The 24,481-nt window shown below is 33.9% G+C and overlaps 4 protein-coding genes across 5 annotated transcripts; 3 read left to right on the forward strand and 1 right to left on the reverse strand.

The window, feature by feature from the left end:
• Positions 1-3,989: 3,989 nt before the first annotated feature.
• On the forward strand, positions 3,990-8,496 carry LOC133300326 (uncharacterized). Of its 2 annotated transcripts, none has more exons than XM_061499846.1 (13): positions 3,990-4,307; positions 4,536-4,738; positions 4,854-4,911; positions 5,246-5,361; positions 5,470-5,686; positions 5,808-6,051; positions 6,153-6,204; positions 6,303-6,360; positions 6,571-6,631; positions 6,733-6,823; positions 6,945-7,253; positions 7,336-7,551; positions 7,808-8,496. In XM_061499846.1, exons 1-13 carry the CDS (start codon positions 4,229-4,231, stop codon positions 8,159-8,161), a joined length of 2,058 nt encoding a protein of 685 aa, XP_061355830.1. In that variant the 5' UTR covers positions 3,990-4,228; the 3' UTR covers positions 8,162-8,496. The 2 variants fall into 2 exon arrangements, with proteins under 2 accessions (XP_061355830.1, XP_061355831.1); XM_061499847.1 differs by having other exon boundaries at positions 5,246-5,352.
• Positions 8,497-8,674: 178 nt separating this feature from the next.
• On the reverse strand, positions 8,675-10,806 carry LOC133300325 (AP-2 complex subunit sigma). The gene is made up of 6 exons (XM_061499845.1): positions 10,656-10,806; positions 10,454-10,552; positions 10,320-10,370; positions 9,866-10,039; positions 9,108-9,167; positions 8,675-8,902 (listed from the first exon to the last, which is right to left on the reverse strand). The coding sequence occupies exons 1-6, from the start codon at positions 10,656-10,658 to the stop codon at positions 8,861-8,863; spliced, it is 429 nt and encodes a 142-aa protein (XP_061355829.1). The 5' UTR covers positions 10,659-10,806; the 3' UTR covers positions 8,675-8,860.
• Positions 10,807-18,051: 7,245 nt separating this feature from the next.
• LOC133300319 (protein FAR1-RELATED SEQUENCE 5-like) lies at positions 18,052-19,241 on the forward strand. Its single transcript, XM_061499840.1, has 2 exons — positions 18,052-18,856; positions 19,003-19,241. The coding sequence occupies exons 1-2, from the start codon at positions 18,052-18,054 to the stop codon at positions 19,239-19,241; spliced, it is 1,044 nt and encodes a 347-aa protein (XP_061355824.1).
• An 85-nt stretch (positions 19,242-19,326) lies between these two features.
• LOC133300320 (protein FAR1-RELATED SEQUENCE 5-like) lies at positions 19,327-20,438 on the forward strand. The gene is made up of 2 exons (XM_061499841.1): positions 19,327-19,950; positions 20,406-20,438. The coding sequence occupies exons 1-2, from the start codon at positions 19,327-19,329 to the stop codon at positions 20,436-20,438; spliced, it is 657 nt and encodes a 218-aa protein (XP_061355825.1).
• The last annotated feature ends 4,043 nt before the right edge of the window (positions 20,439-24,481 follow it).

The following is a 24,481-nucleotide window of genomic DNA, read 5'->3' on the forward strand; positions in this document are numbered from 1 at the left end:
TATTTTTGTAGTTTTAAGATAATTTTACTAAATGTGGCAAAACACGTGTAGCTAACGGCCGCTTTTCTTGTAGTAGATATACTTACCACTAAAAAAGTTTACCGCCTTTACAACTAACCTAATCATCGTTGATTTTCATCAATCTAACGGTTATAATTTATTGGATTTATTGGAAATTAATAATTAATTAACAAATATGACCCAATAATTTCCAATAAATTATAACCGTTAGATTGACGAAAATCAACGGTGATTAGGTTGGTTGTAAATGTGATAAACTTTTTTTGTTGATAAGTATATCATTCCCCTACAAATTTATGCGTCAAAAGTGATTTTGGTCGGATAAATATTATTAATCAAAAATATTTTTGAAAATTGTAAAATAAAAGAGATATCAGTTTATTCCGAAAGATAATCCAAAGGTTTTAAAAATTATCGTAAGGTTTTAAAAGAAATATTTCGGATTACAAAAGAATTGATTATCGGAAAACTAAGGTTGAAAAACTATTTACTTATTATATTTTTAAATTAATTTACAGACGGTTATCCTATCTTGATCGTTGTTGTGAACTGAAGATGACAAGGGAGAATGATGGCCTTTTTGACCGTACCAGTGCAATTCCCAAAATATTTGACTTGATTAAGCATATGGTCAAACTATTAACCATTGTAATGCAAAAAGACGAACGTGCACATGACAATTGCGTGTTAAACGTCAGGACAAAGCCTAATGCAACCTTGCAACTCCGCATTATTGACAAGGGTCTCACACCCTGTACATACGTGTTTCGCTGCGTCAACAGTAACTGTGTGTTCTTGACAAAGTAAACAAATCAAAAACATAATTATTTAAATCATTGTTGGGCCTCATTGGGGTTCCTTTCCCTATAGTGGTGGTGGCGGTGATGGTGGTGGTGCTCATAATCTTCATCAAATTTCCGTTGTACTTCTTCGCATTCTCAAGGCTCACATCAATTTCGTCTTGATCCCCCTTTGAGGGCCAACCGGTTTCGAATATATGAACAGGTTACTTCGAGTACTCTAAGGAATCAAGTACGAAGTAAACAACATTGATCTGAATGAATAGCATGTCATCCTACTAAAGATTGGTCGTAGGGTCCACCATACCTTGGTTTGGTTGGAATAGAACGTAGTCGAACGAAACCTGCTTCAAATTGTCTTGTAGGCGAAGTAAGGGTATGTGTTGATGAGGAAAGGTGATCTCATTTTGGCTTGGAAGCTAAGGAGTGAGTGGTTATGACGGTTATTTGTTTGTCGAGGTTGAGGTTAATGAGTGAGGTTCGGACGCTATGCATAGCAGGGAAAAGGTTGGCGGTGAGAGGGATGTTGTTGAAGGTAAGAACCTCGTTGCCGATGAAGATGGATGTGACGTTTGTATGTGGGAGGTAAGGTTGGAGATTGGACTTAAGACAAGTACTCGTTACCAAGCCCAACCATGAATTCAACTACTTTGTAGTATGGTGCGACATCAATGAATGTGCATCTCTGTTAAACACGCCACATACAGGTGCGCGTCTTTAGGAGTCTGATGCGGCATAATAAAGTGCGCTTTTCTAACATTGACTTGCCTAACACAAGTGCGTGTTACGATGTGCGAAGGATGCAACATCTTATGCTGCACATTTGGTTTTTCCTCACATATTACGTGCATGGTGTCAGTGCGCGTCTTAACACGCGCCTCCAATAATGTGTCTTCCTGGATTACAAGAGTAATAGTTTTACCAAAAGCTCAATTAAGTTAAATGTTTTGAAAATTGCACTAGTACGATCAAAAAGTCGAGAATTATCAATATAGTACAGTTTTTTAAAAAATAATATAATATAAAAAATACTTATTTAAGCGATATAGTTTAATTTTTGATTAGTTTTTGGGAAAATATTTTCTCCAGTTACATAGGATAAGTCTCTCTCCTGTACTAACAAAATGGTGGGTCCTTTAGATTTTTTTCTTTTCTTCTTTTTTTTAATAAAAAAGGGTCCGACATCGTTTGTCTCAGCAACATAAGACAAGTTATCTTCTGTTGCATAAGAACAGTAAATCCCTTAGTTTTTAGGGATTATCTCCTATACACATAAAAATGTGTGTGCCCCATATGAGAAGATGAGAGAGACAGAGAAAATATGAACTCCACAAATTCTTGTATGTGTAGGAGATAAAATTATTTCTCATAATATGATAAACATTAATCCCTAATTTTTATCCCACAAATATAACATATGTCATAACCATATGAGTAATATGTGTCACGTTTATAGGACACATATTAATCATATAGTAAAAAACAGTCAAATTATATCCACCTTCATAAATAATTTTCAAATTAAATTATTTTAATAATTTATTTTTAAAACTGATAGTACATTGGTCGATTTGCCGATGGAAACAATAAACAGTATATTTGGGGCTTTTGCCCCTCTTTATTACAAAAAAATAAAAATAAACAGTATATTCTTGTCGACTAGGTATTTTGCTTGTCTACTAATTTGGTTGGTAATCCCACCACATAGAAACAACTTCAGCGGGAGAAACACTCAACACTCTATTCTTTTTTCTTTTCTTTTTTTTGTTGGGGCACTGTATTCTTGCGGTGCAAAACAATAAATGAAAATTCACGGTTCCATATTATTTTATCACTCTTTTTTGTTACATTATCTCTGTTTAGGGAAAAAAAAAATTTGAAAGTATATGTTGAAATATATGTTTCTTTTTTCTTATATTATCTCTGTTTTGGTTTTAGTACTTAAAAAAATTGTATTTGATATGTCTAACTTGGATATATATATATATATATATATATATATATATATATATATATATATATATATATATATATATATATTCTTTCTAGTAGTATATGTATTTTTATATTGATTAACAGTTTAAAGATTTAATAAAGAAATTTCATTTATGATTAGAATTTTATTAGTAATGTGTATTATTAAAATATTATGCACTAACAAGAATTTAGTTTAATATTAAACTAGCTGCACTTAAAAAAGAGATAATTCTATCAATTTTTTCTATTATTACTCTACTATCATTCTAATTATTATTGGATTTAAAAGTTTTTTTTTCTCTATTCATTTAACTTTTTCTCTAATGTAGTGGTAAATAGAGTGGTAGTAAAAAAAAAATTAGTTATATGAATATCATCCCTCTTTAAAAAAAAATATCAAATATCAAATACTATAAAGACAATTTTGATAGGACTTAGCTCCTAGCTAGCGAAAATATAAAGGACGCTTCGCTCTTTATGCATTCGATTTAAGCACCATTTCGTCAACCCAACCAAAGCCTCCTTACTTTTGCACCATTTTCAGAAAATCATCTCTTACACAGTCACACTTCAATATTTAGACCAATTTTTTATTTTGATCGTCCCTTTCTCTTTTCTTATTGTCAAATAAAATTTAAGTATTTTTTGCTATCTTAACTTAGTTCCATGCTCATCAAACCAAACCCAGCGCTTCAAATTCAATGCCCAAAATATTTGTAACTGATCATGTTTTTTATGTTATAGAAAATAAATTTATCTCTTACTTACAGATAAAAATTCCTGGGATTCATATAAATATTTGTAAGAAAAAAAAAGAAAAAAAAGTATGAATCTTCTTGCACATATATATATATATATATATATATAAGAAAAAAAAAGAAAAAAAAGTATGAATCTTCTTGCACATATATATATATATATATATATATATATATATATATATAATAAACATTAAAGCTCACAGTAAATAGTTCTACTAAATGATACCAAAAAAAATAAAAAAAATAGTTCTACTAATACGATTTCTCACGGGTTTATTTTATCTCTTGGGCTTTCCTTTATTGGGAGTTAGAGTTTTGGCACTGCACATTACCTCTCTCCTCTACTTTTTTATTTCACAAAGAACCTGATTCTCTGAACACGAGGCACCAATTACTTTTCCTTGCTTCTTTTCCACATAACTATGCTAGTACAAACACACTCAATTCTCATTTCATTGCCTTTTTGTCTCTCTCAAAATCTCTGAACTCTGCTCTTCCGGAGAGAGAGATCAACACAACAAAAAGCCACATTGATTGATTCACTCTTTGATGCTTACTTGTTATTGTTTATCATCTATGTTAAAGTTAAAAAGTCTTTCAACTCACACGCTGGTGGTATTGCTATTGTTAATATAACTTAATATCATTCTAGAAAGAAAGTAAATACAAATGGACAAGGCTCGAAACGTGAGGCGTGGAGCCAGTGGGCTCTCAAACACCAACAAGCGACGACACAAACTCTTCGGCGGTAAATTACTCAACACCAACTTATTCTGGTTTTTTCTGCGCTAAGAAACAAAATCCATTTTCTCCTTGTCGTTATTTGTGTCTATGCTTGTGTGTGTGTGTGTGTTTTTTTCTTTTCTTTTCTGATAACATGGTTTGCAGATAACGCTTCCCTTTTTTTCTCTTCTTCCCTTGTTATCCTCTTTCATTTTTGTTTATCCCTTTTTTTTTCTTTCTTTCTGAGTGATAGTTTTCACTGCTGCTATTCGTGGGGACCTTCAATTATCAGAGAAATCGAAGAAGGAAAAAGTGAGAAGCTTGAGTTCTGTGGGTAGAGCATTAACAAGCTCCCAACACTTCGAAATGGGTTGCCACGTATCTGAAAAACAAGCACTTGACCCTTCTTCCACTATCATTGCCTCCAACAAGAGATTTCAGATTCCCAAGAATAATGTATGTTATTATTATGCTACTCATTTTAATTTTTTAATTCGTGGACCATGTTATGCTTATGATTTACTTGTTTTACTTTTTTTGTGTTTGATTCTCATTTTAAATGATTTGGCAGTTTTTGAATGATTGCAATGGAGTTCATCATGCCTCTGTTCCAAGGAAGCTACGTTCAGGTGCGTGATTTTCAAATTCGAAATCAAACCTTTTTATTTCTCACTGAAAACGCTACTCCTTGTTGCTGGTTTTGGATTAGTGTTGAAGCAAAATCCCTGAAGCTTTTGCTTTTTCTTTATCATAATTGTTGGACTTCGAATTCGGTCTTTTTTCTTTGTTTATGAATTATTGTAAAGATATTTTATTCCACTGAGAAACTCTAGCTTTTGATTAACCAAGTCTTCTTCTGTATCCAATCATGTAGATGAAGAGGAAATTTTATTTTCTTTTTCTTTTTGCTAAACAAAAAGTGTGGAATTTTTTTATTTATTTTTTTGCTCTTTTTAATTACAGCCATGAAGAAGCGCAGTCGTGAATCCATCTTGCTTGATTCAGAAAAGGTGAACCATAAGATGAATGGAATAGAATCTCCCGAAAAGGGTAGTGTAAAGAAGTCCAAAGTGAGTATTGTAAGTAAGACATCTTTGGGATGTAGCTGCTACCTTCAAAACTTGACCTCTAGCTAAGTTTTCAAAGCATTTTTATTTCACTTTTTACTTGGAATTTTGCTTTTGTAGAAACAAGGAATTGGTGCAGACTGGTCCCCAAGAGAAGGTGTCTCTGGGCCCATCACAAAAGATGAGGAAGAAGTTGTGGAGACTCTGTATGCTTTGGCTGGAATGTTCCCTAACAAAGGGTCCAATCATAATAGTAGGGAACTACATGGCGAATCTTTACAAGAGAACTCTTCAGTTTTGCAGTACTTAGAGGAGAATCCTAATGCTGCTCTTGAAGGTTATTCTCACACTTATCCATTAAGAAATGATTATTCTCTCTCCTATAACACTTGTCTTAGTTATTATCTCACGCTTTTCCATTTTCTTTTGAATCTTTTTTCCTTTGGCATATATTCTAGCTTCAGCACCTACTCAGGATGTAAGTCCTTGTCCTGAAAGATCACCTAGAGAAGCTTCAAAAATAAGTTCTTCAAATGAAACTGCTGGTCAAGAACAGCCTGATTTGTCTGAGAGGGCAACGTTCTCGATGGCATCTCATAGCACTACTCCAACGATACATCTTCAGACCATGCCTATGATGGTTAAGTGTGAAAATAGCAACAAAGTTGCATTGCATGAGTTTGAGTTGTGTCTAGCAATGGGGTGGGTGTTTTTCGGTTGCATTCTGAAATTTCTATACTTTTCAAGTCCTTTGTATCTATTTTACATGTTTTCTCATCATATTGCGGATTAAATATTCCCAGACAATCACGGATTTCACAAATTGAGAGTAAACCAGATGTGGAGTTTGAGGCGGTAGGCATTTTAACATTTACAGTTTGTATGGTTATACCAAAATTTCTTATCTTGTGAGCTAGCTCTAGTATTATTGGTGTAATCGGTTTACATTTCAGGCCAGAGACGTTGATTGTATGCAAGAACAGAAAATAATCAAGAAACAAAAGGAAAATGGTATGTGTCCTCCAAGATCAAAATGTCCTTAATGAAAGCCAGTAGTATTGTTCTAGTGGTGAGGAAGTTCAAACTTCAGTGCCTCATTGCATAAAAAACAAAAATGTCCTTAGTGAATTCTTATTTTGGTGACTGTAGTATAGGCTAAAATATTTTACATCAATTTGTCTGATTCTTGGACTTCTTTTGTTTTTTGTTTTTTTTTATCAGAAGTTCTTGCATTGTGGCCAGGCTTGTCTCCAGTGGCATCTGCTGGCCAGGCTTTTTTGCAGTAAATTTCTTTCATTCTACTTCATTTTCACCTTCTTAAGCAGCTTGAATTTTCCCCTTCCTGTTCTTCTTGTCCAATTCTGATGGATTTTTCTTTCCAAGGTCTTCTTCTGCTAAAGCTCCTGATTGGATGGAAGCTGCTATCTGTGCCTCCAAACAGGATTTGATGAAAAGTTGTTCTTCTAGTGGAAAGGTAATTATGGTTATTGCTGTTTTACATGACTTACCTATATGTTAAAATTTCTAGGTCCTAAATGACGCACCCCACTCGTACACCTATTTGTTGTTGTTGCCAATAATAACTAACCTAGCAGAGTCGTAAAAGATCATGGAAGAGGTGTGCAGCTCATGTTCACATCAGTCATATCATCCGGAGTTTAGAGGTTCCAAAAAGGCACGTTATCAAAGAACCTGAGCTTTATGAATGTCATCAAATGAATGAAGGAACAAACTGTGGAGTTCTTTTGGAAGTACACAACTTGAACGGAATGAGAAATGGAGTTATTTCTGCTACTGTGAGGGATCCCCATGAAAGTAAGAATGGTATTCTTCAGCAGCAATGCCATTATCGTGACATATCACAGGCTGCTCCAATACATGGGGGATATGGCCCTCAAAAGCAAGTAAGCTTAATGTTACTTTTGGTAACGGTGCCTCCTCTTGCCACCTCTTCCTCATGCCCTGATGATTATCCTTATTATGCAGGGTTTCAACTTCTTGTCCTTGACAGCTGAAAGTAATGGGTTAAAGGTTGATAATAGTTATAATAAAATTGGAACTAGGTTGGAACAATGGTCGAAATTGCATGTGCCTTATCTTCAGTCATTAGCACAGCAGCATGAGCTCGTGCCAGTTCCCATGCCTCAGAGTCAGTATTCCTCGACTTCTTACCTTGATCAGCTTTCTGTTCCAGGACCACAGGTAATAAATCTTTCTTTGTTACAAGAGCACTATAAATCAAATAAAATGAACTGAGAAATCTTGGGCACAACTTTGATAATGTTATTATTTTTTAGCAATATGAAATGAGGTGGCTATAGTTTATTGCTAACGATGAATTGAATAAACTATTCTAACACCCAAAAAACAAAAACGAGCAATTTATATTCTCAAAAGTATGCCACCCTTGTTCTTATTGTCATACTAATATTGTTTCATATGCTTCAATTGGCTGCAGGCTCGGTTGCAGCAACCTAATTATTATGGTAGCCCGTTATGTGGAACTCATTATAACTCAACGGTCTCAAACAAACAACAATTCCAAAGCTTTTCGGGGGTGCTTCAAGCATGTCAAGGTGCTGTAAATTGCAAAATTATGAGGAGCCAATATCCTGATTGGCAAAGTGGAAGGCATGACTCTTTTGCAGTGAGTCCGTGCGCCCAAGCTATCCTTCCCCGTTCCCTTGCATCGCAAGAGATATTTGGATCCATGATAACTTCAATCTCTGGGCAACAGCAACAGCAACAGCAACAGCTCATTAACCCCGTCAAGTACAAATGGGCTAGACCTTCATCTCCCTTCTGTATGTGAAGAAATTTGAGACAGGCTCCCCAGTACTGGTGGTACAACATCGATGCAAGTGCAATCTGAATGTAATTCATTGTTTTATTTCTACATGCCCAGGTTCTGGTGCTATTACACCTGTCACGTTCATTAACTTGCATATATTGGAAGTGGCACAAAACTTGCGAGCTGATCTAGTGGATTTAATTAGTGGAAACGCGAGGAAACACAAATGTTGATACCTTGCAGTAAGATCTGAAAGGATCACACTCAAATCTTCTCATTTACCTGGACACCTAAAGCTCGTCTAACTGACAATAAAACATATACAACGATTGTTCACGGGTAGTTCTTCTGTACCATCCAAATTAATCGTTTTGGATTGCTTATTATAATGAGAAAACTATTGTACCCGGTTATATTTCTTTAGAGTGTAACTAACTACCAAGAACAAAGTTTTATTTTTTTTTGAAAAAAATAATGAAACAAAACAAATATATAGAGACAATGAAATGAAAGAAAGGTTACTAAATAACCTGATCTTACGAATGTCTTCATTATATAAACACAAGCCAAGGGAGAAACCTAGGTGAAAGGTACTGAATACATGACTGAGGTAAAAGATTTTCAAAATTCTGTATCACAATTGAATTACAAGAATTATGCCAAGTGCATGAACAAATTATCAGAGTCTCCAAACCGCTGACTCTGCCGTTATGTAATGTTTCACTCTAGTTTTTCCAATTCCCCCATTCTCTCAATGATTGCCTGCGAGCACAAAAATCGGTATGTTATGGAAAAGGGGTTTTCAATTTCAAAGAATTTAGTTTGTCAATAAAAAGTACACCCAGGCCACAATTGTCATAAGCAGAGGAAAAAGCTACGCAAGTGGGCAACTAGGCCTGGAATCATAGGGTAACCTTACGCTAGCAACCACAAGTCAAGAAGCTTAGAAACTCCAAAGAACTCATACCTTCTTGCTTGTTTCTTGTAGTTCACCCGCTAGAATGAATTCATCAAGTATAAGATAGACCTTCATGAAAGATGGGTGAACTACATGAGTAAGAAACAATAAATAATAATAGTAATCTTAAGGAACAATACGATCAATAATGTGATCAATGACCACTCCAATCCCAACCCTCAGCAATCATGAAATTTATTTAGAAAGAAAACAAAACATAGAGTGTACAGTAAAACTCATGTTATAAACATATAAATCCACCCGTGGATGTTAATGTAAACAGTGGATAAAGTTGCATTTGAGGCATGCTCAATTACAAAACTAAATAACACAGTTCATATAGAAAAAATTGATGGGAAATAAACGAAACTGGAATTTTGCACCAAAGTAAATAATGTATATTGCTTAGTGCAGGCTATGGTTACCAATATTCTAATACACGCGCTCAAGTGTAAATGCAGCAGAAACCAAAATTAAGAGCACTAGTGTAACTAGAAACATGGGCAGATACACATCTATATCAACAATCACTGAATCACACACAGGATAGGAATTTTCCGTCCCTGATTTTGGTTTTGAGGGTGGGGGCAATCTTAAAATGGAACATATTAATGCAAATATGCGAGGGAAAAGACCAAAAAATTAGTCAATTAATAACCAAACACCAATATAGTAACATCTTTATGTCTTCATAATAAAGATAGAGAATTGGTCCCAGACTCCAAGAAGAACGCAACTGTACAATAAAGATATGATAAATAACAAACCTTGTGAAAGTTGAAAACCAAATCAAGTTCACACACATTGCTGAAGAAGTGATCCAATATTTCCACAAATAAATGGATGCACTCTAAGTACGCCAACTCATTATCAGTGATGTCAACACAGAGTGAGAAAAACAAGCCAGCGTATCGCCTGTATATTATCTTATGGGTACGAAACTGCAATACATGTTATCATCAAAGGGTTACAACATAAAGAAGTGGACATTAATTTAGAACTAGTTTCAAACAGATTAAAAAGTCAGCCACATAATCTAAGAAAATAAAGAAAGACACAGCATAATGTTTTGGCACAGGGACAACAAACAACAATCAGAACCAGCATCAAATTTAGAACATTCATCACATAATTATTGCATTCATGGAAAGCCATAAAGTCCTCATCTATGTCAAAGCAAGAAACTTAAAAATTGCAGATCATGAGGAGAAAAGTTTTGACCTCAACGAAATTTGTATATTTGGGGTCTCTGTTTACCACTAGGCGATGAACCTGCAAAATGACGAAATTGAAGAGAATTAGGTTAATTAAAGAAAATTAGGTTAAGAGAAGAGAAACAAAACATGATATGTTACCTCGTATTCGACCTTGTGTTTCTCGGAATCCTCGAGAGGAACATAGTATTTGGCTAGACGGGTCTTCCCCTGCCTGTTCTGCAACAGAATGAACCGGATCTGCTAACGCCAAAAGGAAGAAAAAAAATTAAAAAAAAAAAATCAAAATAAAAATTTGGAACCAAACAGATCATTATGAAGTAAAATGAAATTGAATTATCACCATTTCAAATGATGTCGAAATCGATTTGCAATTTAGGGATTGAGGAACTGTGCAGATGAATTTTCCAAACTCAGCTTCAACGGCAACTTCAAGAGATGATGAACGAGTTTACTTTCCAGCTCTTTTTGTTTTTTGTTTTTTTTTTCGTTAAATTAATGATGGGGTGCAGCAGCTACCGTGTAATGACGCAGACGAGGTTATTGACTTTCAAATTAGAAAAATACTATTTCCATTTTATAATTATGTTATCTCACTTTAAAAATCTTATTCACTTTTTTTTTCTTTTTTATTCTTTAGTTGTGGATCTCAGGTGACTTTTTTCTGTAACATAAAAGAACTACTCTCACGTAAAATGAGAGTAGCATTTTTCCTTCAAATTACGCTGAAAACAAAATGACGAAATAGACTTACTAACACTAATTTATTAAATCCGGCCCGGCTCATTGATGGATTAATTGGTTTACTGCTTCAATAAGTGGGTAATTGATTTAATCGTATAACTTTGTAAGTGTATATAAATTTATAATTTATATTAAGAAAATATAAATATATTCAAAAATATATATCAAATAATATTAATTTCAAATATTTTAAAATCAAAAATAAATCACAGATCATTATTAAAAAAAAATCAAATAAATATATAATGCATGTGATATTGATACTTCAGTTTCAGTAGATGATAATTTTAACTATAAACTAAATTAAAATTTCTTGCAAAATTCGTCAATAAGATAATATAAGTGTTGTAAGTACATAAACAACAAATTATTTGTGAATAAGCAACAAATCACTTAAATATTTAAAAAAAAAATCATTTTTAAATTTAAAAAATATATCCTTTATGAATTTTATTTTTGAAAATAAGCAGTAAGCAACAAATTATTTGTGAATTTAAAAAGAAAACACCTATATAAGTCAATAATCACCAAATTATTCAAATATTTCAAAAGAAAATAAATTATTTGTGAATTTAAAAATATGATATCCTTTATCAAATTTTTTTTGGAAATACATTCTTTTATGAATCAGGTCAGGACACCAATTGAACCAATCGGGTCATCGATTTTTAATAAAATCGACCGGTTCACATCAATTTCAATGCATGGTCAATCTGCTATTTCATCCGGACCAATTTTATGACCAATTTATCAATTTTTTGGTCAACCCAGCCGATGGATCCGAGTTTACCATTACTGATTTAAATAATACAATCTGATTTCATGGTAATTTTCTATTCTTTATTGAAGGTTCATTGAATGCTCAAGGTAAAGTCCTATCTATGCTCTAATTTTTTGTAATTTTTTTTTTAAAGGTATTACCTTAAGATCACTCGATTAGAATTTAGTATCACTCAATAATAATACGAGATATCTATTGTTAAGATTTTAGTCATATAAGTCTAATACATTTAAATCTTTCCATTTATGGATTTCGTTTCTAAAGTAGAAAGTATATTTTAAATAAAAAATAAAAAATTATAATTATTGATTGAAAAATTAATAAAATATATCTTAACTTCATATTTTGTAATATATATATATATATATATATATATATATATATATATATATATATATATATATATATACATATAGAGGTAGGATCCTTTGACATCAGTGTCAAATTTAAAATTTGATATCTCATCTGAGAACCGTTAGATCAAAAAAGATCAATGGTATCACATGCTTACAAATCAGAGTCGTTAATTTTTTTTGATCTAATGACTCTCAGATGAGGTGTCAAATTTCAAATTTGACACTGGTGTCAAATGATCCTACCTCATATATATAATCTTTTTTTTATCTAACGACTCTCAGATGAGGTGTCAAATTTCAAATTTGACACTGGTGTCAAAGGATCCTACCTCAAATTTGAAATTTGACACCTCATCTGAGAGTCATTAGATCAAAAAAGATTAACGACTCTGATTTGTAAGCATGTGACATCATTGATCTTTTTTATCTAACGGCTCTCAGATGATATGTCAAATTTTAAATTTGACACTGGTGCCAAAGGATCCTCCCTCTATATATATATGGGGCAGGATACTTTGACATCGATGTCAAATTCATCTGAGAGTCATTAGATAAAAAAAATCCATGGTGCCATATGCTTATAAATGAGAGTCGTTGATTTTTTTGGGATTAAAGTATCTACTGTAACTTCAAGTAAGGATCTCTGCTGTTCAATTAAACGACGACGTTTTGGTCCTTTTTTTTAAATCAAATTTCTTATTGTTCGCCTACCTTTTCTGTTTCGTCTTTCCGAACTATTTGTGCTTCCTTAGTGATAAACGATAGTCGTCTTCGTCTCTCACATCACTGTTTCTTTTTGCACTTCCTTATTCAAGCATAGGGTTTTTGTTTGAATCATCTTCATCTTCGTCTCACTGGTACGTGAAATATGTTGCTGCTCCGTACCTGAATTTCAATTATTTCGATATGTATAATCTTTTGCGCAAATTTGTGATTTGGGTGGTTGCTATAATATATAATGTTTTTATTGTCTTCTACATTCATGCGCATCTAGGTTGATTAAGTTGATATTGGACCATAGATGTAAATGCATAGTAATTTAGATATGTCGTGTCATGTGAATGATGATCTTCTGATATGTAACTGAATTCTAAGCGACAAGTGCAGTGTCCACTAGGCAACCTCTGTTTCAAAATAGCATGATGTGAGACTGAAAAAAAAACTCCTTGAATGTTCGCATTATTTTACTTTGTCTTGTTTTGCCATTGAAGTGTTATTGTGGTACTGCTACACCTACCTAGTATTAGTTAATCATTTCATAAATAGAAAGAAAAAGTGTAAGAACCTGCACCGTTAATTAAGGTATTTAATTAATTAATTATGAAAAATTAGGAAATGATTCCATAATTGACTCTAGTAATTATTAAGAGGCTTTAATAATTATAGTAAGTGAGTAATAATGCTGAAAGTCGCTTTTCGGAAGAAAAGTGCAGATACCGGTTCTGCTAGTCGGTATAAATGCATACCGAAAAAGTATCCCAGAAAATTATAATAAGTGGATGATAATTACTAGAATGATATGTAGGACTTGTAAAACGAGTTTCAAGTCCAGATAATGAGAACTGGTGCTGGAAACCGGTACTGGCTTTGAAAAGCGCCTACCGAAAAAGTGCTCAGAAAATTATAAGAAAAATATGTTAATTCTTGGAAAAATGTGTAGTTTCAGATTCTAAAGTTTGGGATTAAAATGCTAAGTGTAGCAATTAAAGTTAATACTGTGTGTTTAAGTGCGTTTGGGCTATAAATAGGCACACTTGGGCACAAAACCCTAAATAACTACTGCATGTGGCTTGGGTGAGGGTGGCTGACCAGAATAGTGTCCAAAGGCCTTCTTCTCCATTTCTTGGCCAAGTAATCACCTTTTGTTTGGTTTCTTCACCTCCAAACACTTGAGCCTTGTGTGAGTGGCCTTGTGAGTGTGTAGAGAGCTTGTGTTCTGAGTTGAGAGGCTGTTGGAAGTCAGCTTTGAGGGCTGAGTTGGAGAGTTGAGTTGTGGGAACCTTGGAGTTGGCTTGTTAAGCTTCAAGGTGTGTTCTTTGTGGAGAAAGGACCAACCTTCAACTTACATTTTCGTGTGCAGAGAAAGACAGAACCTTGGAGTGACCTTTTGAGCTCCAAGAGCACCTCTTGTTGGCTGATTGAGCTTTGGTAAGCCTTGTCACCTTTGGTCTTGAGTCTTTGAACTTAAAAATGAAAGCTTGATGCATGTTAAGGCTTAAAGATGATAACTTGTTGTTGGGTAATGTTGAACACACCTAGAAATGCATGTTTAGGTGCTTTAAATCGTTAAAAACCCAACCTTGGAAGGATATCTTCACGAAATGCATTTTCTGCATTCTGTCGTGAAATATTTGGATATGTGCCCGATGAATATCCGGATATGTGATATCCGGATATGGGTTTTGAGTATCCGGATATTAGATATCCGGATATGGGATTCCGGATATCCGGATATTGCATATCCGGATATGGCCCCGAAGAATATCCGAATATTCTGGGATTTCGAAGAACAGTAGCTGTGCTGTGAGGACAGTAGGCTATTGGGGGTTTGGGGACCCTAGATTGATGAAGTTGAACTTCTGTTTTAATTAAACTAAGGCAGAATCAAGTGATTAAGGACTTATGGCTTGGTATGGAGCCTTAAGACGTTAAACGTATGGAAAGGCGTTGTCCTAATATTGTATGCTTGTGGTGCATGTTGTTGATGTATTGTTGGTCCATAACAGATTATGAATCTGCTGTGTTTGGACTTTGAGCTGTGGACTCTTGGCTTTTGGAGTTAGCTTGCAAGGTAAGCTTTTGTGTCCTCGGTTTAGCCATGTTGTGGTTCCACCATGTCCCATGGGGGTATGGTTTATGCATGTTGTGTACATGCTTTTGGATATTTGATATGTTGATTGAACTTTACATGTAATGGCTTTTAATATGCATGTGTTTTTTCATCTTGACGGGAAGCCTGAGTATGTAGCGCCATACAAGACGGTGTACCGGGGTGAATGCAAGTGGTACTTGCACAGTGTGTAGGTGATAGACGTATACCTGCACTGTCTCTGGCCAGTAGATTAGTATTGACACACATGGCATGATTATCTGCTGCATTGCATTGTTTTAGAAATGATAAATGATAAACTGCTTTTGAACTTATATTGCACATGTAAGTGAGCTTGGGGTGGAAGATCCTTGAGGACTCACTGACTTACTGAGATTTCTATATTAGAGATCTTACCCCACGTTTGGGGAATGCTTATTTCAGGATCAGGTAGTATGAGTACTGATGCCTCAGGCGGCAGGAGGCCAGAGCTTAGCTGATTATGTTTTACTGCTTTATGTTAGCATGGCTGGATTTGGATGCTGTTTATGTTTTCCGTTATTTACGATATGTTGTTGTTGAGACTGATGTTGGGCATGTTGCCTTATTGGAGTGAGCATGGGGATTGTCCATGACACTTTCTGTTAGTACATTTTAGATGGGAGTTGTATAAACTGTTAGATGGTCCGGTCTACATTGTTGTAGTTCCGTGACTAGAGCCACATTCCTATTATCTATGTTATGAGGTATTTCAGTTAGCTGTTTCATTGCAATTACATACAGGCGATGTTTTATTAATTGATTATTAAGCAAGTTGGTAATGTTAATGGCATCATAATTGAAAAGAAAAAGTAATTCCGCATTTTTAATTAAGCGCAGCTTAATACGATATTATGATAACATTACCGGATATATACGGGGTGTTACAAAAAGCAATCTCATCCACATGCCCCCAACTCTCTCAAATTTAATTATTTTTGTAAGAAATAAAAAAAAAATGAGTGAAGCTATTCTTGTTGTCGTTGTTGTTGCAATTGGTAACTTGCTGCAAGGATGGGATAATACTATAATTGCAGGCCATTTTCTATTTTCCTATTTTGTGAGATTTTGCATTTGGTTAGCCAAGTTAACGTTGCATATTTATCATTGATCTTGCTTTATTTTTTGTATGCAGGATCCATTTTGTACATAGAGGGAATTTAAATTAGAAAGTGAACCAACATTAGAAGGTCTAATTGTGGCTATGTCACTTATTGGAGCCACTATGGTTACTAGATAAGCTTTGAACCGTTGAGCATTATTCCTTCTTGTTCTCCACTCTATTCCTCTCTTGTTTGAATTCACAAACAAGAAACTGAATATACAGACTCATGCTTTTGTTCTTCTTTCTCTCTATCTGTGTTCAGATGACGATTTTTTCCAGTTTCTTACTCTCTCTCTTTTTGTAGAGTAGTTTCTTGCTTTTTGATCACAAACAACAAGTATATTCTCAATTTTTTCTATTCTGTTCTTAATACAAACAAGAAACTAAATATATAGACTCATGATTCCGTTCTTTTTTCGTCCTTACAGGCTATTGATGGAACACTCCCAAATAACAACTGTTAGCACCTATTTTTGTCCTATATTTTGTGGTTTATAACGAAGAGAATAAAGGGAAGACGAAAAGGAAGAGAGGCATTTTTGGAAAGATTTGCAACATGAATTGGAAATGAGTAGGGCTAGCTTCGACTGCGATATCTCATTCATCCACCGTCCGATCAAGCTGAAATTTTTTAGTAAGATCTTGACTCATTGCACATCATATTCAACGGTGGATTTGTTGATTGGATGCCTGTACCATTCCCAAAAAATTCAAAACCGCAACAGGTTTCCCAGGTAATTTCTACTACAAGCAGCCATATTGTGAAGACCATTTCTCTCAAATGAACTGTCCGATCTTCTTCAAATTTGGTCGGCATGTTCCTTGCATATGATACTTCAATATGACCGCAGGGATTTTCAATCTATCCCTCCGGTGTAAGATATGGTGGTCGTAAAATGGCTGTTCAAAATGAGAAAAAACCACTATTCCATAAAAATACCACATCATTTATCTCTCATCTCTCCCTCTTCCCTTCCCCCTATATAAACACCTATACCCCTTCCCTTAGAAAAAAAAATTGGAGAAAACCAAATTAAAAACACCAAATTGGAGAAAACCAAATTAAAAACACAAGACACTTGGGCTTGGTTCAAAACTAAGCTAGTGTCATAGTAAAAAATTTTAGTTACTAATTTTCCTTTTGTAGGAAAATTGGGGTGTTTCTCCACAACTTGGCTCTATACACCAAGTTTTGGTCATCTTTGAGGATAATTGGGGTGGTTCTTCATAACTTGGCTCCATGCACCAAGTTTTGGTTATCTTTGAGGTAAGTCTATTTACTTCCTCCTTTAGTTAATAATTTCCTTTGCAGACTTCTATGTTCTTGATTTTATTTTTTTAGGAATTTTCTTATGCTTTTCATGTTTTATTAGAAATTTTCTTATATAGCTTAGAATTTATATTGGGAATTAATTTAAGTGTGACGCTTTGTTAATCTCATAATCTTTTGATTTATTATAGCCACTATAAAATATATCTTTTTTGGTGAATTATAAAATATTTATTTTAAATTAAAATCAATCAACACACAAATATTTTTTACAGAACGACGTAGCTTTGATTTCCCTATTGCACCGAGGGATACGTCGGAGCGGGACCCACCCGTCAATTTAATCAATGTAGTTCAATTCTTTGGGGTGAAATAAATATTTAAAATCTTATCAATAATTTGCACATTTAGTATAAGGTAACCGTTTTTTAAACGGACGGTGTAGGGTGCTAATACTTTCCCTACTCGTAATCGACTCCTGAATCCAATTCTGATTTCAAAGACCAGTTTTCTCAAACAAAAGGGTTTTTCCAATGTTTTCCCAAATAAACCTTGGTGGCGACTCCATTGTTTTTAATCGTTCAAATCTTTCGCCATCACGTCGCGATTCGGTCGCGACAACAACTATTGAAGACATGAGTGAAAGTGTAGTATCTTTAGATGACATTGTTGAATTGGAGAAAGAGAGTGATGAGATAAGCGGAGATTGTCAGTGTGAAATTAGGAATCAAGACAAAGATGATGATTGTACGCAAGACAATTGCCAAGAAATTATGGGAGATGATAGTGAGTTTAATGAGCCTCCTATATTGGGTATAGTTTTTGAGACATCAGAAGAAGCCTACGAGTTTTATAATGATTTTGCAAAAGTTAAAAGGTTCAGAATATGTAAGCGTTACTTTAGCAGGAGTAGAAGAACACAACAACCATGTTTGTGGAATTATGTGTGCTCAAGGCAAGGTGTCAAGAATCTAAATGATAAAAGAGTTGATATTAGTAATATCAAAAGGCAAAGGGACACAAGGACTGATTGTTTGGCGATGTTCCAATTAAAGTTGGTGAATGGATTATGGAAAGTAGAGAAGTTCAATGATTCACATAATCATCCATTGATTAACACTCCGTCAAAGGTGAACAAGTTTCCTTCTCATAATGATTTATGTCGCTCTAATTTTACTAGATCCATTGTTTCTAAACTTTATGAGGAGGGTTTAACTTCTTCAAAAATCTCAAAGGTGGTGAATGCTATGAACAAAGAAGTTAACATCACTCCGGGTCAAATTAGCACTATTATATCAAGCCAGCGTAAGAATAATGTAGGACAAGAATGTCAGGGCATCATTAAACACTTCCAAAAGAAGTCTATTCACGATGGATGTTTTTATTTCGATATGCAGTTGGCAGAAGATGGTACATTAAGAAGTGTCTTTTGGGCGGATAGTAAGTCGAGAGCTTCCTATGGTCAATTTGGGAAGTCCTTGTCTTTGATGTGACTTACAAAACAAACAAGTTCAAGTTTCCTTTTTCCCCTTTTGTTGGGGTTAATCACCATGGGCAATCAATTTTATTTGATGCTGCTTTGTTAGAGGATGAAACAGAGGCAACCTTTACTTGGTTGTTTGAACAGTTTCGGATATGCATGTTTGATAAGTCTCCAGTTGCGATTATTACTGATCAAGATAAAGCAATGGGGAAAGCAATTGCTAAGATATTTCCAAAAGCACGACATCGTTTTTGTGCATGGCACATCAAAAAACATGTTTTAGAGCATAGTCAAGCATTACGTGCACAATTCAAAGATAGTTTTGATGTTGACTTTGTATAAAAGTCAGAGCATAGATGAATTTGAAGACAAATAGGAAGCATTAAGACCTAAATATGATATTAAAGCAAGTAGTTGGTTGGCTAACATGGATGCTTCACGTAACCATTGGGCAAAGGCATACTTGAAAGATACTTTTTTTGCTGGAATGACTACGAGTGGCCGAAGTGAGAGCATCAATGCATTTTTTGATGGATATATCAACTCCAACACAATGTTAAATGACTTTGTTACCCAATATGATAAAGCAATTAAGTCTAGAAGAGATGCAGAAGAAGATGAAGATTTTAAAACTAGAAATACAAAAGCAAATTTGGAGAGTGATCATCCAATTGAAGCAATAGCTGGAGAGCATTACACAAGAAAACTATTTGAAAGTTTTAAAAAAGAGTGGAGGGCTACCACACAAGATTATTTTCTTGAAAAGATTTCAACAGACGAGCATAATATTAGGTATCGTGTGGGGTCTCCCAAAGTTAATAAAGAGTTGTGGGCAATTGTTTATTACAATTTGATAGAAAGTTCCACTGCTTATTGTTCTTGTGCAAAGTTTGAGACTATGGGGATTTTACGCAAACATATTTTGTACATCTTCAAGAAGAAACAAATGATGGCCCTTCCTGGAAAGTATATTTTGGCTAGATGGACCATGAATACAAGTTATAAGGCTGAAAACCTTTTGTATGTTCATTCTGAAACAACTAGCAGTGAAGTAAGTGAATTGTCTTTGTCGTCAACTTAATCGAAGTGCAATTTGGCTATTTCTGAAGCAAAAGATTGTTTACATGAAATTAGAAGATTTGATGCTATTGTTGATGAATTTATTCAACAACAATTAGAAAGGAAAAGAAAAAGAACCGAAGAAGAAACCATAAGCTCATTTTCACCTTCACAAAGTGGTTTAATTCCTTCTCAAGTTTCACTTAATTATGTTCGAGACCCCACTTAAGCAGTCAAAACTAAGGGGCGTCCAAAAGTTGCTTCACGAATAAAATCAAGCATTGAGTTAGCAGCCAAACAACAAAAGACTTGCTGTTATTGTCGAGAGAAGGGTCATAATAAGACCAGTTGTAAGAAGCAATTGGTATTTCTAGTCTATTTTTCCTATTTATGCTTATGTCTTTCCTCTCAGAACTTGATAACAAAATTGTGATTTTTCATTTGTAGATGGATGTTGCAAGAGAGAAGCAAAATGAATAATAGTTTCATTTCAAAGCTATCCATGATGACATTGTAGTTTTTTCAATGAAGATAAAGCTTTGACATGGCTGAATTGTTTTGACATAAATGAATTATTTTGTGCATAAGTTGAGTTGTAGATGTCTTTTTTGAATGTAAGCAATTGCATTGCAAAAAAATCTTGATATAGTTTATTTATGGAAAGTTTCAAATTATTTTGATGTAAGTACAGTTCCAGTAGTTTCGTGAAGCAAACTGTTTTGCTGAAAATCTGACAGCAAAACAACAAACTTCCCATTTCGCTAAAAATCTAACAGCAAACTTTCAATGCATTTCGAGTTCTATTTGGAAGTTCAATGGTTTAGGATGGGTTCTTTACTATTGTTAAAGCGTAACACAAAATATAAATTTGACAAAACTGATGAATAACTCACATTGAATAATTATGTACATGGATTTACATTACATCGACATCGATATCCTATAATGGCTACTAAAATCAAGTTACAACTCATACATAATATCCTATAATGACTATTCCTAGTCATAATATTCCTTGAAGTCTGTGTAAAAGTCTTTTTTTAAAGCAACTTCCATGTTGATTACTTTCATGTCTTTCCTTCTGTCCTATGCATAATGTTTAAGGACTTCCAAATTCATCCGAACATCATCTAGGCTCCTACTTTTGTTGTCCCAGTTCAAAATAACCCGCACATAAATAATAGTAGTTAACAATGCATACAAAGTTTATATATTTTATACGAGTTCAGAATGGAATACTTCTTTCCCTTCATGATAATTACAAACAAAAATTTATTAAACATATAATCAGGGTTGTCTGTCACCTCCAACCTAAGTTATATGGTAACAAGGTGAAGCATACCTGGAAATTTTGTTCATGGTATAGTACTAGGATAAATATAGGTGTAAATGCCTATGTAGAAATGGAAACCTCTCTACTTAATTTTTGATCAATTTTGGCAAGGTTATAAATTCCTATGTGTCTTATCTGAGATAGAGAGGGGGAATCAGTCACATTTAATGTTGCTTAAATGTATTCGGCACTGTTTTAAACTTGTTTGTAAGCAATAAAGAGTTAGCAAACTCCAAAAGAATATTTCACTATTTTCACTGTTAAGAGTGTGAGAAGATTTAGAAGCTAAAGCAAAGAGAATTTCACTATTTTCACTGTTCGGTGGTGATCAAAGAATGCTTTTTTCCTTTACATAATCTTTTTATGCAAAATAACATTTAGTGTTATTTCAATTCACAGTAAGTCTCCCACCAACCTCAGAATTTTTATCTAAGCTAAAATGTCCACATGCAACTAAGCAAGGAAATAGTAAAGCTTACTTTATGAAATTTTGACAATAAAACAATAGTTGGTGGTTTAACTTCCTTTGTAATATTCTTAATTTTTAACTCCAAGTGTTTGAATTTATTTTTATGTCAAGTGGAGCCAACTTAACAAAGTCGAGTTTGATTTGATGAACCCAGTTAAATAATCAAACTTGATCGGATACTTGAGGTGAGCATGCCTTTTTTCCCTCCTTCATTGAGTTGAATTGAACCTAAGTCTGCCTGTGTCACGGTTTGTTGCCAATAATTGCTCCCAAGCCTGAGTTTAAGAGAAGAGTTATGTTATGCAATTGATAGCCAATGTAAAACTAAACAATATCAGGAATGAATGTATTAGAGATAAAGCAAGAGTAACATTTGTGGAGGAAAAGATGACAGAATCTCACCTAAGATGATTTGGCCATGTGTGGAGAAGACTAATTAATAAATGCCAAGCCAGATGGAGGATAGCCCAATAAATAAGGTAGAGGAAGACCAAGGAAAACTCTAAGAGAAACCATGAAAAAAACTTAACCTATATGCCTTTTAGAAAACTTAATTTTGACAGAACACAAGTCACAAGGGTATTGTTATGTAGCTAATCGCTCCTAAGGGGAAAAAGCTTTTATTTTTGTTGTAGTTGTTGCTGATGTCTGCACTAAGGTGAGCCTAAAATGCTTTTAGCTTGACTCAGCTGTCATTTCTAGTTCTAGGTAGACCCATGTGCTCTCTAAGGAATTGTTTGGTTCATCATATAAGAAGGACCAGATACTATAAGCTGATACTATTACTATCCAGTGATATCAAATTTTATCTTCATGTGCACCTTAGTACAATACCATAACTCTTTTATATTGAGGTTTGTTCGATAAGACCAGATAGCAACTGTAATGCATGAGCATGAGTCCCCTGTTGGCTAGGTGTGAGAAATGAAACTCCTCCGATTTATAGTGGAGGGTATTTTCTCTTGTCATCCTGGCTTTTAGAAATGGGGTTTCCTCTGCTCCAAGGGGTATTAGAACCTGGTTTGTTACTTCGTTTACCCCCTGGTGTGAATGGGACATTCTTTCCAACTTGATGGGGTGACCACATTTGAATAATATACTTTTGACTAACAGAAAACTTGAAATAATATACTTTTGAATAACCTAAAAAAATTACTTACTGCTTGATATTTTCTTGATGAAGCTAATACATAAAGATTCAAATGATATAAGAAGCTAGTGATCTCTTATAGCCATGAGAAATTGGACAACTACTAATCTAAAGCATATGTGAAATTGGCTAAACAAAATTAAAGATTCAAAGTAACGGAGTTTAAAAAAAAAAAATATTCAAAGTAGGTGGCTTGGTTCTACAATGTATTGCAAAATTTAATTGAGTTTGGATTATTCCAACCTCAAAAACTTCACAAGTCCCTTTTCAGCATCTCGTGCTTGTTTATTTTCATCTTAAATTTACTTTTTTGGTGAAATTTTCTTCTTAAATTTTCAGAATGATATGCATCCTAGAGTGTTACCTGGATTCATAATTTCTGCACTTACAGATTTAGCTGACCCTGACAACTAAAATTGTTCATCACATTTGGCAGTCTCATTTTCATTGAATTTCTTTTTTGTTTTCGTTGGCCATTTTAACACTAATTGCAATGTTGATTACAATAGCGGTGGTGCCACGCTATTGAGGCAGAACCTATTATCTACCAACACTCACTAATTCTTAGTAGTCTAAGCCTGCCAAAGTTTCTCTTTCCTGCTGTTTCCAAAAGGAAAGTTAAAAAATTTGTAGGAACAAAAAATAAGAGAAGAAAAGCCTAAAATAATGCTAATTAATACATACCAAACCATAGCAATGAAGTCATCGAAAGTCATCCCTTGTTTTTATGAGTGTCTTGCATCCAATTTCATGAACCTAAACATATAATACAACCTAGTTTGGGTGAAACTCTCAAGTTCATCATCGACCCACAATAGTAGCGCAAGAACTGGAATTTGGGTACGGATAATAGTTGCGAAGACGGTTATCATTTACGAAAGACGAAACCGAAAAGGCAAGCGAATGATAAGAAATTTGATTTAAAAAAAAAAGTACCAAAATGTCGTCGTTTAATTGAACAACAGATATCCTTACCTGAAGTTACAGTAGATACTTTAATCCCTTTTTTTATCTAATTGCTCTCAGATAAAGTGTCAAACTTGAAATTTGATACCGGTGTCAAATGATCCTATCTCTGTAAATATATCCCTCCTCAAGTTATATATATATATATATATATATATATATATATATATATATATATATATATATATATATATATATATATAGGCAAAATGATTTGTAATGTGACTGCATATAAGCATTGGTGCAGTCACCTAAAAACTACGTCGTTTTGGTTGGGATAAAGGAAGTTCGCGTTCAAAAATAATTGTAAAAAATAGAAATATTATTTATTTCTAACTTTGTATGGTTATGATTTCTCATATTTAATGCTTTATATTTATTTTCGTCTTTGTATGGTTATGATTATCCATATTTAATGTTTTCACACTATAAAACTACGTAGTTTTATATGACTGCACCAATCCTTAGGTGCAGTCACTTTACATCCACTAAACCCATATATATATATATATATAGAGAGAGAGAGAGAGAGAGAGTTTACATTTCTGCAGATACTGTACGTGCAGCAATCAAATACTTGTCATATATATATATATATATATATA

This window comes from Gastrolobium bilobum, unplaced genomic scaffold (genome assembly GCF_033153095.1).
Source record: "Gastrolobium bilobum isolate Gb01-03AN ecotype WA unplaced genomic scaffold, APGP_CSIRO_Gbil_v1 utg54108, whole genome shotgun sequence".
Taxonomy (NCBI): Eukaryota; Viridiplantae; Streptophyta; class Magnoliopsida; order Fabales; family Fabaceae; genus Gastrolobium; species Gastrolobium bilobum.